Source organism: Python bivittatus, unplaced genomic scaffold, assembly GCF_059951505.1.
Source record: "Python bivittatus isolate LINGU-HERP-01145 unplaced genomic scaffold, Pbiv_v1 ctg000180_np1212, whole genome shotgun sequence".
Taxonomy (NCBI): domain Eukaryota; kingdom Metazoa; phylum Chordata; class Lepidosauria; order Squamata; family Pythonidae; genus Python; species Python bivittatus.
In genome coordinates, this window is record NW_028277047.1 from 5,895,789 (window position 1) to 5,909,274 (window position 13,486).

Sequence of the window (13,486 nt, forward strand, 5' to 3'; positions counted from 1 at the left end):
CGTGGCAAGGTTTGCTATGCGCTCTGCTAAAGCTCAGGAGCACCCTCTCCGCCTTTTTCCTTTTCTTTTTTCTTTCTTCCGTGGTCTCTTCCCAAACCAAGCCCCTCACCTTTGATAGCCTGGCAATTCCAAAACCCTGAAGTTTAATCTTGGGGCAGTGTTTGGAAGGAGGGCCCCAGGGTGGTGGGAAGAATGCCTCGCTGTGCCCCCCGAGGACAGAATAGCTGGCACCCAACTCTCCTTCTGCAGTTCCTGGCCTCGGGGGATGATGCGAGCCAGTCTGTGAAAAATGCCAAGGTCACCGCAGGACTGGGGGAGAGGCAGATAAAAGTCTGTTCCCAGAGTCCCTTCACATCTCTGTTCTAGCTGGCAACACCTAAACTTTGCCAGCCTTCTGTACCCACCTGTGCCAAATCCCAGAGCCCTTGGCTCCATCCTGGTTCCGTCTCATCCCGGTGCCATGTTCCGCCTGTTACTCCTGAGCCTCTTGCTGGCCGGGGTCCCCCCCGGGGGGACCTCTGATTCTGGGAAGGGAGACCCTGCAAGAGAGCAGGCCCTTGAATTTTCTGCCGTGACTTTCAACGAAAGGTAAGCAGACCCCTGATTTCCCCCCAGCCCCACCCAAAGGTTGGGGAGCCTGGAAAGAGGCAGTGCCGTGGAGCGGTTGGCTGGAAGGAGCTGGGTTCAAATCCCCCAAACGCATGGGTGACTTCAAAGGGCTGTCGCAAGGACAGACTCCCCTCCCACCCTTGAGTGGGGAGACAAGCAACATCCATTGAACTGGGGAGGGGGGAATTGGGGGTAGAAGAAACGGATCAGCTCGCCCAGAGCCTTTAACAGGGGAAGACCAAGGGGCGTAACTGTTTTTCTGGATTTTTTGGGAACGTTTGGAAACTGGTGTGAGTCGGGGTAGAGTCGGCGGTGTCACGATGAATAAGAAGAGGAGAGCAAGGGGTGGGTACGTTTTCAAAGGGATTCCTTGCGGGGCCCAAGGGATTTGGGACGCTGCCCCTACGCCAGACTACACCTCCCATCATGCAGAGTTGGGGGGAGTCAGCCCTGGAACACGACCATTTGGAAAGGCTGAAGGAGGACCGGACCCACGCCCTTACCTCTCACGCCCCTCCACTTATGCAAGCCCCAGACGCCAGGTTTCTAAGGGGCCCCTGTTCCTGTGTCTTTGGCTGCGGCTCTCTGTCTCGGCGGATCCCCAGGAACGCAGAAAATCCTCACTCTGTCCCTTTCTGCTCTTAAAGCCAGAGGCAGGAACAGCCAAGAGAAAATTTGGGACCTCCAACTACTCCCCTCTTTTCCATTACCCTGTGGCTGAGCTTGTTTTGTTTGTATCCCCCCTCTGCAGCTGTCGGGAGCAAATTCTCCAGCGAGCAAGGACCGTTACGTGCCAGTTCCTGCGGCTGGAGCACCCGCCCCGGCTCACAGCCAGCATGACGCGCCAGGTGCGAGAAGAGTGGGCCGCAGAAGCAGCGCGGTCCCCAGACCCCTCCATCGGGGGACAGCATCTTAGTAAGTGTCCGTCCACACCCTCCCGGTTTCTCCTTTGCCTCCCAGCACCTCCCCGGAGACCCCCAGCAAGGTTCAGAAGGGACCCCTGCTCCAAGGGTCCACTCGATTTCAGAGCCACTGGGTTCACACCATCTGCTTCCCTGGGCCGCTGAAAGCCTTAGCCAACGCAGTTGCCCGACCTGCAAATCTTGGATCATGTTAAGCTGGGTTCCTGTGTTTAAACCCAGCCTGCGGGGCTATTTCACGGCTCCAAGTACTGTTCCAGGGAAACTCAGAAAAGTGGACAAATTCAGTCGCCAGGTGGTGAAACGTGCCACGTGTACTTAACTTGAGCCACAAGAGTGCCCAGGAGCATACCCAGAGCACCTTTTCTCTCGCCACGGAATCGCCTACCCTTGGGTGGCAGGATGCTTGGGGAGTTAAAAAGCGAATCACTCTCTTTTTGGGAATGAACCACAATCATCCGTTCTGTTTACGTCAAGTAGCAGGCCCTGATTTCTCACTTCTGCTTTTTCACCGCAGAACTGATCCAACTCCTGCGTCTATCCGGTTTTTGACTGAAATTCAGCCTGGGAAACATCACCTTCCAAATCAGGGTTGGGCTACCTGGGCAATTCCCAGCTGTGTGGACTTGCACTCCCAGAATTCCCTAGTCAGCACGACCACTGCAGAGAACTCTGGGAGTCGAAGTCCACATACTGTATCTGGGAATTGCCCAGAGGGGGAACCCAGAAGATGGTGGGACTGGATTTCCCAGTGCTCCCAGCCAGCCTGGCCCCTGGCTAGGAACTCTGGGAAATGCAGTCCCTGCATATCCATAGCAAAGGTGGACTGGGATGACCTACAGATGCTTGAACAGAGATTGTTCGAGAAGCAGAGGGAATCCTGGCCCGTTGGCATCTGGAACCCTCTTTCTTTTCTCCCCCTGCCTGTGCCTCGTCCTCCTCCTCCAACCTCTAGGCCAGTGTTTCTCAACCTTGGCAACCTTAAGGTGTGTGGACTTCAACTCCCAGAATTCCCCAGCCAGTCATGCACCAAATTTACCCCTTTGCTCGCACTGACCTCAGACAATGCATGATTATTCCATGGACAATCTGTGACATTGCAGCAGCTCTGTAAATTGCTTTAGCCATTCTGGGCAATAGTGTGATATGGTGCCTAAAGGAGAATATTTACCCTCGTGTGTGTGTGTGTGTGTGTTTCAAATCCTCAGGGTTATTCCTCTTTCAGAAACAATCTTTTAAATCCCTGCTGGCCTCTATGAAGACAGCCAGTGGGGTGGCTTGCTAGGGAAAAAAATCCTGCCTCTTGTTTTCTGTGCAAAAGGGTAATTTCTAATTTAACATATTTTCTATGCAATGATCACAGCTGTACACCTGTTGGTCTCCTTTCCTTCTCTTTCCATTCTTTTAGGATGCCAGCATCCGTATTTTCTCCTCTGGATCGTGTACTCCAGGGAGAATCAGAACCGCCAACCCTCTCTCTTCCAAATAATTATTCACAAATGGCTCACCTGCCTGTTCTTTCTCCCCAGATATAACCTCCAATCAGACATTGGTGATCCAAAGAGGGGGCTGCCTACAGATCTCCCAGCACATCACCCTGGATGGTAATGTTATGACGGTCCAATATGTTTAGCCAGCTTTTTTAAAAAGCGGGGGGACTTTTCTGCCAAAGCTTCATTTGTGCAAAATGTCTTTCTTCACCCCCTCTTGCTAAGATGCCTTAACCCTGGTTTGTTGCCTAAACCCTAATGGTCAGGTTGATTTATAACATAGGTTTACAATAACATGTTCATCATGCTAAGCCATGAGTTTGAGCCCCGATGGCTGAGCATTCACATACGATGCTAAGTCATGACGGTGTGTTCATCGTGCTAAGCTATAAATTGGTTGTAATGGCTGAGTTCCCCCATGGCGCTGAGCCACCATGGCTGAGACTCCACATTGCATTCAGGTAGTTTTTTAACCCTGGGTTCATGCAAATGCTACAGTGAGCAGTTTTCCCGTCGAGCTAAACTGGGATTAAAGACCAGGTTTGATGCAGTGGTAAAGATGCTGAACCAGGAGACTGTCAGCCCCAATCCTCCCTTAGGCACAGAGGCTATGATTTGGGGGAGTTAATCTCTTCCCCCCCAACTCAGAGGGTTATTTTTATGGGGAAAACTGAAGGAGGGGGCATTATGGATGAGGCTTTGAGTTGTACAAAACACAGGTGGGATGTTCATCTAATATATAAGAAAATATTCTGTAGGTGAGATGCGTGAATCCTTTTGTTCATTCTGTTTCTTTTTTTAAAATACTTTTATTAAACATCACACTTAAAAAGATGAGAATAATACAAACTAGAAGAAATAAAAGAATAAAAATTAGAAAATGCAGAGGAAAAAACAGAAAAATAGAAAGAAAAAATAAGAATATAGTAAAGAAAAAGAGATATATAAAGAAATGAATTTCCCTTTCAACACCAGTATAAACAATTTTAGTAACTTATCACCTTCTCTTAAAATGCAACACATGATCTCTTCTTCCCATATCTCACCTCTTATCTTTAAAGCCTCCTTGTTCAGTTCTGGTCAGCAAAAGTCCATTAATCCTACGTTGGATTTACAAAAAAACAAAATGTTAAAGTTTTGAAGGATTTTGTGAGAAGGGACAAAGAAAAAATGAAAAGAAATGGACTTCTAGGACAGTATTTGAAGGGATTAAAGATCAAGATTGTTAAAAGTAAAAGAAAGGAATACAAAGTTGGTTTGTCTGATCACATCTAAAATAGATACGTTGGCATCTCTTGTTCATTCTGTTTCTGGCCCTCTCTTCCTAGATCTTGGCTGGCAGAGCTGGGTGCTGAGCCCCAAGTCCTTCATCTTCACCGAATGTCTGGGGTGCCACTGCCACCGAAAGAGAGAGGAGACTCAGCTGCACTTTTGGAGCCGGGCATGTGGCCTCCAGCAGCCAAGCCATCAAGCCTATGCGGATGCCCAACAGGTAAAGTTGGGAGGGAGGTGTGGTGCAGTTCTGGGCGCAAGGATCAAGCTAGAGTTGGGACCAAAGGATTGAAACTCGGTCCAGCTGTGTGGCATTGAAGTGTTCAACTGGCACTGGGTGGCTTTGGGCTAACCATTCCCTCTTAGCCTACCTCCCAAGGTTGTTGTGGGGAGGGAAATGGGAGGGGGGAGTGCTATACACATCGCTTTGAACTCCTGATTGAAAAGCAGGCTATCGAGCTAAGAAAATAGTCTGCTTAGGAGTTGCGCTCCTATTTAGGTATGTAATTTTTTGCTGTTCTTCTTGTTCTGGCTCCAGGCAAAATAGCTGGGCAAAGCTTTCAGTAGGCACCTTGGACACCTGTTTAGTATGAAAAATGTTTAAAAGCCAGCCACCTTCCCCCCAAAGGCGCCATTATTTTATTCCTACCTCGTCTTGAAAAATACCACTTCACACCTCCCGCAGCCCTCCCAGACCGAATTAAAAATAAAATCAAAGGCAGAAGCACCCCCTTTTTGGGAAAAATAAAGTCGCCCACTCATTTTATCTATGGGGCGGGACTTCTGCATGCATTTAAAGATTCCACCAGAGTGATGAATTCAACGCATCCCCAAATTTTGGGAGTCGAACACCTTTAGGAACCTGAGTCTGCTCTGGGCGCTCTCACAAAATGACTGCTGGAGGGGTTGACAATCGTGGCTGGGGAATTCTGGGAGCTGAAGTCCACCCATCTTAAAGTGGTCCAGGTTGAGAAACGCTGCAAATCGCTTAACCAGGGCTAGTTAAACATCTAGCAGTTGCCCATCCAAGAGCAAATTAAGCTTGGTTAGTTTTCACCTGGATTAGGGGTTAGTTGGGGGGGGTCACCTCTTGGGCCAAGCCAACCTGCTTCGTGGCTTCGCAGTGCAAATCCAGCTTGTGGGGAATACAGTGGCCGAGAGAAACCTATCCAGGCTGGTCCGGGAAAGCACTGCAAATGGAGCCAGCCAGGTGTGGGGTCGGTTCAGCCCGCCTTGGCGTGCAGCCCACCAGATTCACCCCCCTTCTTTCTCTCTCCCCGCCCCAGAGACGCTGCTGTCGACCCCAAAAGACCCTGGTTCCCTTCGTGTTCCTCAAAGAGGACGGCTCCTTGAACATCCAGACGGTCCGCCTGACGCACGAGTGTCACTGCCGGCCCTGAAGCCCCCGCTCGCCCCTCGCCGAGCCCCCAGGAACCTTCAGCGCATGGGGGGTGCTGGTTGTCAGCAAGCATCACCTCTCCAGCTTTGGGGCTTGCTGATGCAGGGAGAGCATCCCTGGGGGTGGGGAACCAACCCTTTTTCTTTTCTTTTTTAAACACACAGACAGTTCCCGAGGGAGGGGAGAGCCCTTGTCCCCAGCCCCTCCATTGCAAATGCGAGCCCACCTGCACCACTATGCGAAGCGCTTTGGAAAGAGGCCTCGCAGGTGTGGGTGGTGCGAGGCATCCTGGGAGTTGTAGTTTGGCCAAGGCGGCGGGGGGGGGCGGGCGTAACCCCCAGCCTCTCACTTCTTGCAAACGGGGCATGCTGTCTTGGGGTGGGATCGCTTGATCGGGTGGAAATTTCCAGCCCTTGTTCCTACGCCTTGAACAGCAGCCAAATACTAACCCAGTTCACACCCTGACAAGCCATCATTTACTAGACCATAGCTTGCTGAGCGGCTTGGGTCATCCAGCCCGCCATAAACGACAGGTGACCAAGTACTGGGGCTAAGTTCTGCACCCTCCTATCGAGCTAGAGAAAGCTACTTTTGCAACTGCTGAAAAATGACTGCTGCAGATTTCTGCTGTGAAACGCCCAGAAGTAGATCCAGGCCGGAAACCTAGAAACGCCCTCCGAGTATCAGGGTGAAATTGATTGAAATGCAGCCAAGATGCCCACTGCGTCACACTGGCAGAAGGGAAGGATGGAGTTATAAATGCCCCGTGTGGTTTTTTTGTATTTTTCACGTTGTTATCGCTCTGAATCTTCACAGATTTGCAATAAAAATGCACCAACTATTTTAATACAACTTGGCATCTTCTATTGAGAAGTGGGAGTAGAGGGTATTGCAATCACAGACAAGGGAGAGAAGAACATATAAAGCAGTGTTTCTCAACCTTAGCGACTTTAAGATATGTGGACTTCAACGCCCAGAATTCCCCAGCCAGCATGGCTGACTGGGGAATTCTGGGCGTTGAAGTCCACATATCTTAAAGTCGCTAAGGTTGAGAAACACTGACCTAGAGCATCAGAAAAGGCAAATTTGTTTTCAGCCTTAAAAAAGCACCCAAGCCATCTTTCCCCCCATTCAGCTCCACACCCTCCTCGAAGGGCAGGATTTAGGTCCAGAATGCATTCACACAAGTGTTTCTAACCCAGGAATAACAATGTGTTTTTGAACATGTTAAGAGCAGTTTTCCAGGCCTATTCTAGTAGTATTCCCTGGTTTCCTATGTCATGCTTTGTTTAAACACGGTTTGTTGAATAAATCACAACTGATTGGGTTCCCCGAAACTGTGGATTCCCAGTCCACAACAGCTGGGTGGGCACAACAGACTAAGTCACAAACCAACCGTGTTATAGCTTCACGCAGTACATACATCAGCAAGAGGGTGACCAACCAGAAGCTGCTGCTGCTGCTTCAGTTAATTTAAGGGGAAAACGGCTCTTCTGAGCTGATTTTTTGGGGGGGAGGACAGGAAATACACCCTCACCCCAAGACCTTGGGCTTCTCCACTCCCAAAGCTGGCCCAAGGTGGAATGCTGGAGAACGAGAGTGCCTCTGAACATACACAGAGTGCATTCTTCTCAATACCATCAGCCCTGCTCCCCCTTTTATCTGCAGTTAGGGTTCCCAGCACACAAGGAAAAGAATGTGGGGATAAATGGGTAAAACACAGAAAAAATAAAAGAGGGAAAAAAAGAAAATTACTAGCTCTTTGGTCAGCTCTTCGGTGGCTGACAAAGCACAAAAGGACTGCTGGGTTTTTCTTTTCCTTCCCTTAAAGCAGCTTCAGACCGAAATTGAGCAAAGCTGTTTGTTTATTTGCGGATCCACTCGAGATCCGCTTGCTCCCTTCGATCCGTGGCACGGGCGAGTGCAGACCGGCGCTCGCTCGCCCACACCCCCCCCCGGCCGCTGCACCTCCCCTCCCCGAGGAGCCGGTCACTCGCGGGGGTGAAACAGGGCATTGCTCCGGCGCCCGTGCAAACCTGCGAAGCCTTGCGACTCTGCGGGGGAAAGGGCAGCGGGAGAGGCCGGGCACCCACGCGGGGGCGGGCGAGAGGCGGTGAAACGCGGGGAGACTCGCCCTTCCCGGCGCTTTGGGGTCAGGCGTCGCCCAGCATCCGGGCTGGCTCGTTCACACAACGTCCCACGCCCCTCCTTGGCCCAGGTCGCCTCCGGGAGCAGCCCCTCCCGCTCTGCCTGCGTTCCCTCTGATCGGGACGGGGCAAGGAGAAGCCACGCCCCCAGGCCAGCTGCGAGAAAAGAGGGCGGGGTGGATCTTGGAGACTTTCCCCGAGCAGCGTGCTCGGAGGGGAGGGGAGGGGAGCCCACCCGCCATCCATCCATCCATCCTCCGTTGCGGAGGACCGGAGCGGAACGTCTGCCTTCCTACGAGCCAGCTGGGTTCCTAATTAGGCGTCCGATGCACGCGTGAACGAGCCGGGTTGGGTTCTCGACATGCAACACGCGAGCCAAGGAGAAGCGCATCGGCCGCTCGGTCTTTCACGGACTTGGCGAAGCGGGGGGGTTAAGGCGCCCGTTTCCTACTTCTCCGGCTGGTTCTGCAGAAGGGGGCGGACGCGGGCGTCTTCACCGGTGAGCTCGGGCAGCTGCACGACAGCCCTGCAAGGTGGGCCCGGGGAGGCTGCGGAGTTCCCTGGTTGCTGTGTAGCCCTGTGGGAATCCAGACCCCGTGGGGGATGCAACAAACCCGAGTTAAGCACTTCGGGGCTTAGGTCCCTGTAGGGCATGAACCCAGCTAGCGGCGGCGTTCGCAGGACCCTCCCCGGCTCAGTGAAGGGTCTTCACGTGCCCGTGTGCGGGTCATGTGAGCGCCTCACGTTTCCCCGCGGCGGATCAGTGTTTTATAACAGGCTGATGAAACGTGGGGACAAGAGTGACTCACTTTGCCCCATTTCCTCCAGGGCCAGTGGGTGGGCTGGGGGGGCAGGAAATTAAGGCAAAAATTGGCGGGTCACGATTCTCCCCCCCCCCTTGCATTTCTGGGTGATTCAGGATCCTGGAATGGCATCTCTGGCTCGGGTGCCAAAGGGATGATCAACTGCAAATGGGGAATGAATCACCAGCGGCGGTTGGTTGGGCCCCACGGGAAATGGGGAACTGATGCTTCAGTGTACTAGAATCTGCCCGCTTATTCTGCCTCCCTGAGCTTTTGGTCCTTGGAGGCAGAGGGGTGCTCCCTGGCAGAAATCCAACTGGTGCAGCTTTTACCTGTGATGCAGAAGGGAAGTTCAACCGGCTCAGCTTTCTTCCCAGTCCGAGGGCATTCAGTGCCGTCTGGATCCAACTCCCCTATTTAGCCAGGAACAATAAAAAAGGGTTAAAGGAGCCAGTGGTGTAAATCTAGTATTATGGTGTCTCCAGTGTGAATTTCTGAATAGGCTCACGCAGCGGCAGCATGAAGGTTCAGCCCTGGAATACTCCATTGATTTTTGGCAATCCTTTCTTCATCGGGCCATCGGCTCTTTGCCGTTTTCCTTGCGTAATTTGAAAACGCAGGGCCACCCCGAGAAAAAATCCTTCTCCAGGGCACCACCGAATGAACTGCGAAACTCCCTGCCACGGGACCACAAACACTAGCTCTGGGTGTCTTAAAAACCCTTGTGCCTGGCTCAGAAGAATCACAGGGACCTCACCGAAGATGTCAGCTCTTCCCCAGAAGGGTCAGTCACAATTACACCATGGAACCTCCCCAGCTGGGGGTAGGCTACCGGTGAAGAGCAGATCCCTTTGTTGTTTGTTCTGTGAGCATTTGGCCTGATTCTGCTCACTGTTGTGAGGAGGGCAGAAGAACCAGGAGGAAGTTCAGGCGTGGGAGGAAGGGTAACCCTGTAATCCTTTGCCCCCAGCTCTAAAATCAATGAGACTGATTCATTTTATGCGGAAGAGAACACAGTAAAGAGTCATTGAACTGGTGTGTAATTTTATTTGCTTTGGGCTTAGTGTGTAAGTGGGAACTCAGCCAACTGGGTGTATTGAGCAACAGGGCACCCTGGTAATACCCAGCTGGCGAGCTTATATCCCAGGCATGGGGAACCTGTGGTCCTCCAAGTGCAGACGCCCCTCTCGCCCCCCCTCACCCCACAATGGCTGCTGGGAGTTGTAGTTTATTTCTTTATCTTTCACATTTGTCCCCACCCGGCTCACTACAGAGGGACTCTGGGTGGTTTACAGTAAAAACAGAATAGGGATCCATTCAAATAGATAAATATTAATGCATGAATTAAAACAGGCTAAAAATATGCTCAAATGCCTTTGCTCTGCCTGGAGTTAAGCAGCGTTTGGTGAGAGCGAGTCCGTCACCGGTTAACACTCTGGTCAGCCCCACGAAGTAGATCAGAGCAGGAAACGGACTCTACAGGACAGCTAAAACTACTTAGTATAATAGCAGAATCTTGCAAGCCTGATCGTGCTGTATTTTCTCCTCCTCCTTAATCCCGGTGAATCAGGGGAAGGTCTGACTGAGCCGCTTCTGAATGTTAATCTGGATGTTCTGGACTTAAAAAGTGTTTCAGCTCCTTTCTAGATCAGTGTTTCTCAGCCTCAGCAACTTAAAGATGTGTGGACTTCAACTCCCAGAATTCCCCAGCCAGCCATGCTGGCTGGGGAATTCTGGGAGTTGAAGTCCACATATCTTAAAAGTTGTCAAGGTGGAGAAACGCTGGCCTAGGTCACAATTCTGCATATCTCTGTCAAGCAATCTCTGTCATTCCTTACTCTCTACAGTTCTTAATGGGAAAAGGGGGTACCATGGAGTCGTTGCATTCACACAACACCTATAACCTGGATGGACCTTCTCTCCCTCTATTTGCACAACACACTGACCCATCAAGTAAGCCAACCGGCACGCTGAGCCACAAGGAAACTTAAGGATAAAAGAAAACAAGTGTGTATGCAGAACATATTTACAGCAAGCTTGATGCCATCATGTGGTCTGCTGGTCTGGATTTAGTTTGCTGGAGGAACCTGGTCACTCTGGCTTGCAAACCATGATTTATAGCTTAGCACCATGGAAAGCCAGGAAGAGCACACCGTTGTAGCTAATGCTGGCTGTTCTGGCCAGAGGCTGGTGTCCACTTGCCTATCCTTCGTCCTTAGCCTGACCTTCTGTTCCCGATTCTGGTTTTGGTTATGGGAGGAAAGAGACACGTCTTTGCAAGAGAAGGTGGCTTGGATCCAGGCAACATCCTTGCAACGGGAGTGAAATCTCTCCAGAAGGAAGGATGAGTGACTAATCTCTATAGAGAAACCTCACGCTTCGAGCCAAGCTTCTAGGTTTGGACTGCGATCCTGGCATCTTTCGACACGTGAGTCTCGCCAATCTGCCCCCCCCGGCTTGTGGCTTGAATCTTTGCTTCAGGGGGTTGGGGGGGACACCAAGAAAGATCTTAAGGGCTGGACTGTGTGTCCTGCTCAACCAGATCAGCAGCTCTCTGTGCTGTGTGAATTAGTCCACTTGTCCCCTGGGTCGAGTTGATTACAGTGCATATCAAGGCCCTGAGGCTGATTTTTCTTAGCCTCCTCTGAGCTTCGAAAGCTAATTGTTTCAGTGCTTATGGCCTGTGAAAAGGAAGCTGGTGAGTCCAGCTTCCTCCCGTTCAGGGTTCTCTGAAGGTCATACAAACGCACCCCATCCTATTTCGGAGCTAGCCCTTCTCTTAACCTGATGCCAGGTTAGCTGCACACCGTGGCTGACTTGCTCTCTCATGCCCAGCAGAGGACCATTTTGGAGCTTAACACGACGCCCCGCAGCTTGTTAAGGCACCGATGTTGTTCTTGGGTCACTAACTCAAAGGCATTTCTAGCAGATGGCATTCACACAACATGCCAACCTGGGTGAGTTCATTTTGAGCTTGGTTGGCTTTTGAGGGGCTTTGTATGTGCAAACCTTGTTTGGTTAGTTGGGGTACGTGTGTATGCTGGGTTGGGGGACCCCAGAAATCAGGAACCAGGTTTACCAAGTGGGGTGAATCTCTCTGTGGTATCCTCTAAACCAGACCTCTGTCAGGGATTTGGGGATAAGCTGAGGTTGACTGAGTCCTCGGCTCCTTTCCTCCAAGGTGAGTCACCAAAATCCTATAGGCCTGTCTCACATCCTGCCGGATCTTAAGAGAAAGAGTCGTTAACCCTTGCAGTTCAGAAAGAAATCCAGGATGCAGCAAGTAGTTGTAATGGGGAAAAATAAAATTGTCCTTTACTGGGTGATGGAGAAGGTAATGCACCCCCTTCCCCCCCACCAATTAAAAGCAACGAGGGACAGAAGGTCAAGTTTACAGTCCCAGCTGCTGGATCATTTCTCTTTGGCGCAGGCTCAGTTTTCCCATCTGTGCAATGGGAGCAAGGCAGGCAGTTCTGCTCCCGAGCATGGCACGGGTAAGAACTGATTGTGGATGGGCTCAGGGGCTTTATTTTTATAAAATGAGACCCCGGTCAAGGTTTCTGAGGGAGCTGCTTCTCTCTGGGAGAGCAGATGCCTGCAGAGTTCTGGGGGTGAAGGGGGAGATCTGAAACCAGAAAGACCTTGAAGAAAATTCCCCTTTTCCACATCGGTTTGAATCCCACAGAATTTTACAGAGAGGAGTCCCCTTAACTGACTTTTATATCTGCAAGGATGGTGGAATTATCCCCGGACTGTGCACTCCATCATCCCCAACCCCCAGTCCAGCTGTTGGGTTGATGGGTGCTGGAGTCCAGCAGCTTCAGAAGGGCGAACGGTTTCCTCCCCTTCAGGACTTTCTGTTTCGTTTTCTTCTTCTGGGGGCACGTGCAGTTTCCTTTTGAATCGCTTTCTGTTCCTAATTCAGACCTGCACCGCTGAGAAAATCTGAGTAAAAGGTCTCCTAACCAGTAAAAGGAGGGTTACACATCACACACCGAATTCAGTTTGGGGGTGAAACCCCTTCCTGTGCTCCTGCAATAGTTGGACAGCAGTATCTTGACCTAACCAAATGGGAAGAACATTCATTCATTCATTCATTCATTCATTCATTCATTCATTCATTCATTCATTCATTCATAATTTATATGGCCGCCGAACTCACGCACGGTGAGTAAAGAACTCGCTAAAGCACGCAAGTAACATAACTCAGGCTGAAGCAAAAAAATGAACGGTGTGAATGAAGCTGCAACCGGGTCTTGTGAATGGGGCCAGGAGAGAGAGAAGGGTCCAGAGCGGACCCCTCTCCTGCCGTGCGAACAAATCGTCAGTTTCTAGCAGGGGAAGGAGAGCGAGTTTCTCCACACCTCTTTCATGGCACCGGCGCGAGCAACGTTTCGCTCTAGGTTTGCAGCCTGGCCCAATTCCCACTGGGGAAAAGTTAGGGGATTTCCCAGTTTTGTTCCCCGCGGGGATGTGAGTCACCCGCGTGAAGAATGCAAGGAGGTCATCTGGATCAGACCGGTAGATGGACACGTGCCTGGCAGAACGCTGGGGTGGGGTGGGGGGCGAGGCGGCAGAGAAAGTCGCCCCCCATCACTTTCTTTATTCTCAGACCCACCCCTCAGCATCCTTTCCGTGTTTTTTCAACCCCGGAACTGATTTCCACCCACCTTCCCAGACCCAGATCCAGCTCTTTTTACAGCGCGGAGCGGCTTCTGAGCATGTGCAGAGTGTGCGGACCCCTCCAACTCTCTTCCGCCCGGCCTGAAGCCTGCCCCTGTCCTCGGGGCCCCCGAAAGCGCCCGTTTTTCCCCACCTCGAAAACATTTGGGGTGGAGATGGCAAG

At 51.4% G+C, this 13,486-nt stretch overlaps 1 protein-coding gene and 1 long non-coding RNA gene across 3 annotated transcripts; one reads left to right on the forward strand and one right to left on the reverse strand.

The window, feature by feature from the left end:
* Positions 1 to 407: 407 nt before the first annotated feature.
* LOC148216372 (uncharacterized) lies at positions 408 to 7,913 on the reverse strand. The gene is made up of 3 exons (XR_015795558.1): positions 7,727 to 7,913; positions 4,066 to 4,119; positions 408 to 539 (listed from the first exon to the last, which is right to left on the reverse strand). It is a non-coding gene; the product is annotated as an uncharacterized LOC148216372 (long non-coding RNA).
* Positions 461 to 6,523, forward strand: LOC112541062 (growth/differentiation factor 15-like). Of its 2 annotated transcripts, XM_088137424.1 has the most exons (5): positions 461 to 588; positions 1,361 to 1,524; positions 3,059 to 3,133; positions 4,348 to 4,511; positions 5,578 to 6,523. In XM_088137424.1, exons 1-5 carry the CDS (start codon positions 461 to 463, stop codon positions 5,689 to 5,691), a joined length of 645 nt encoding a protein of 214 aa, XP_087993550.1. In that variant the 3' UTR covers positions 5,692 to 6,523. The 2 variants fall into 2 exon arrangements, with proteins under 2 accessions (XP_087993550.1, XP_025024694.2); XM_025168926.2 differs by lacking the exon at positions 461 to 588 and having other exon boundaries at positions 606 to 1,524.
* Positions 7,914 to 13,486: the final 5,573 nt, after the last annotated feature.

Coding starts and splice junctions, on each gene's coding strand:
- LOC112541062 (XM_025168926.2), top strand. CDS start 930: ATGAATAAGAAGAGGAGAGCAAGGGGTGGGTACGTTTTCAAAGGGATT. Junction 1,525..3,058: donor CATCGGGGGACAGCATCTTA/GTAAGTGTCCGT, acceptor CTTTCTCCCCAG/ATATAACCTCCAATCAGACA. Junction 3,134..4,347: donor CCAGCACATCACCCTGGATG/GTAATGTTATGA, acceptor CTCTCTTCCTAG/ATCTTGGCTGGCAGAGCTGG.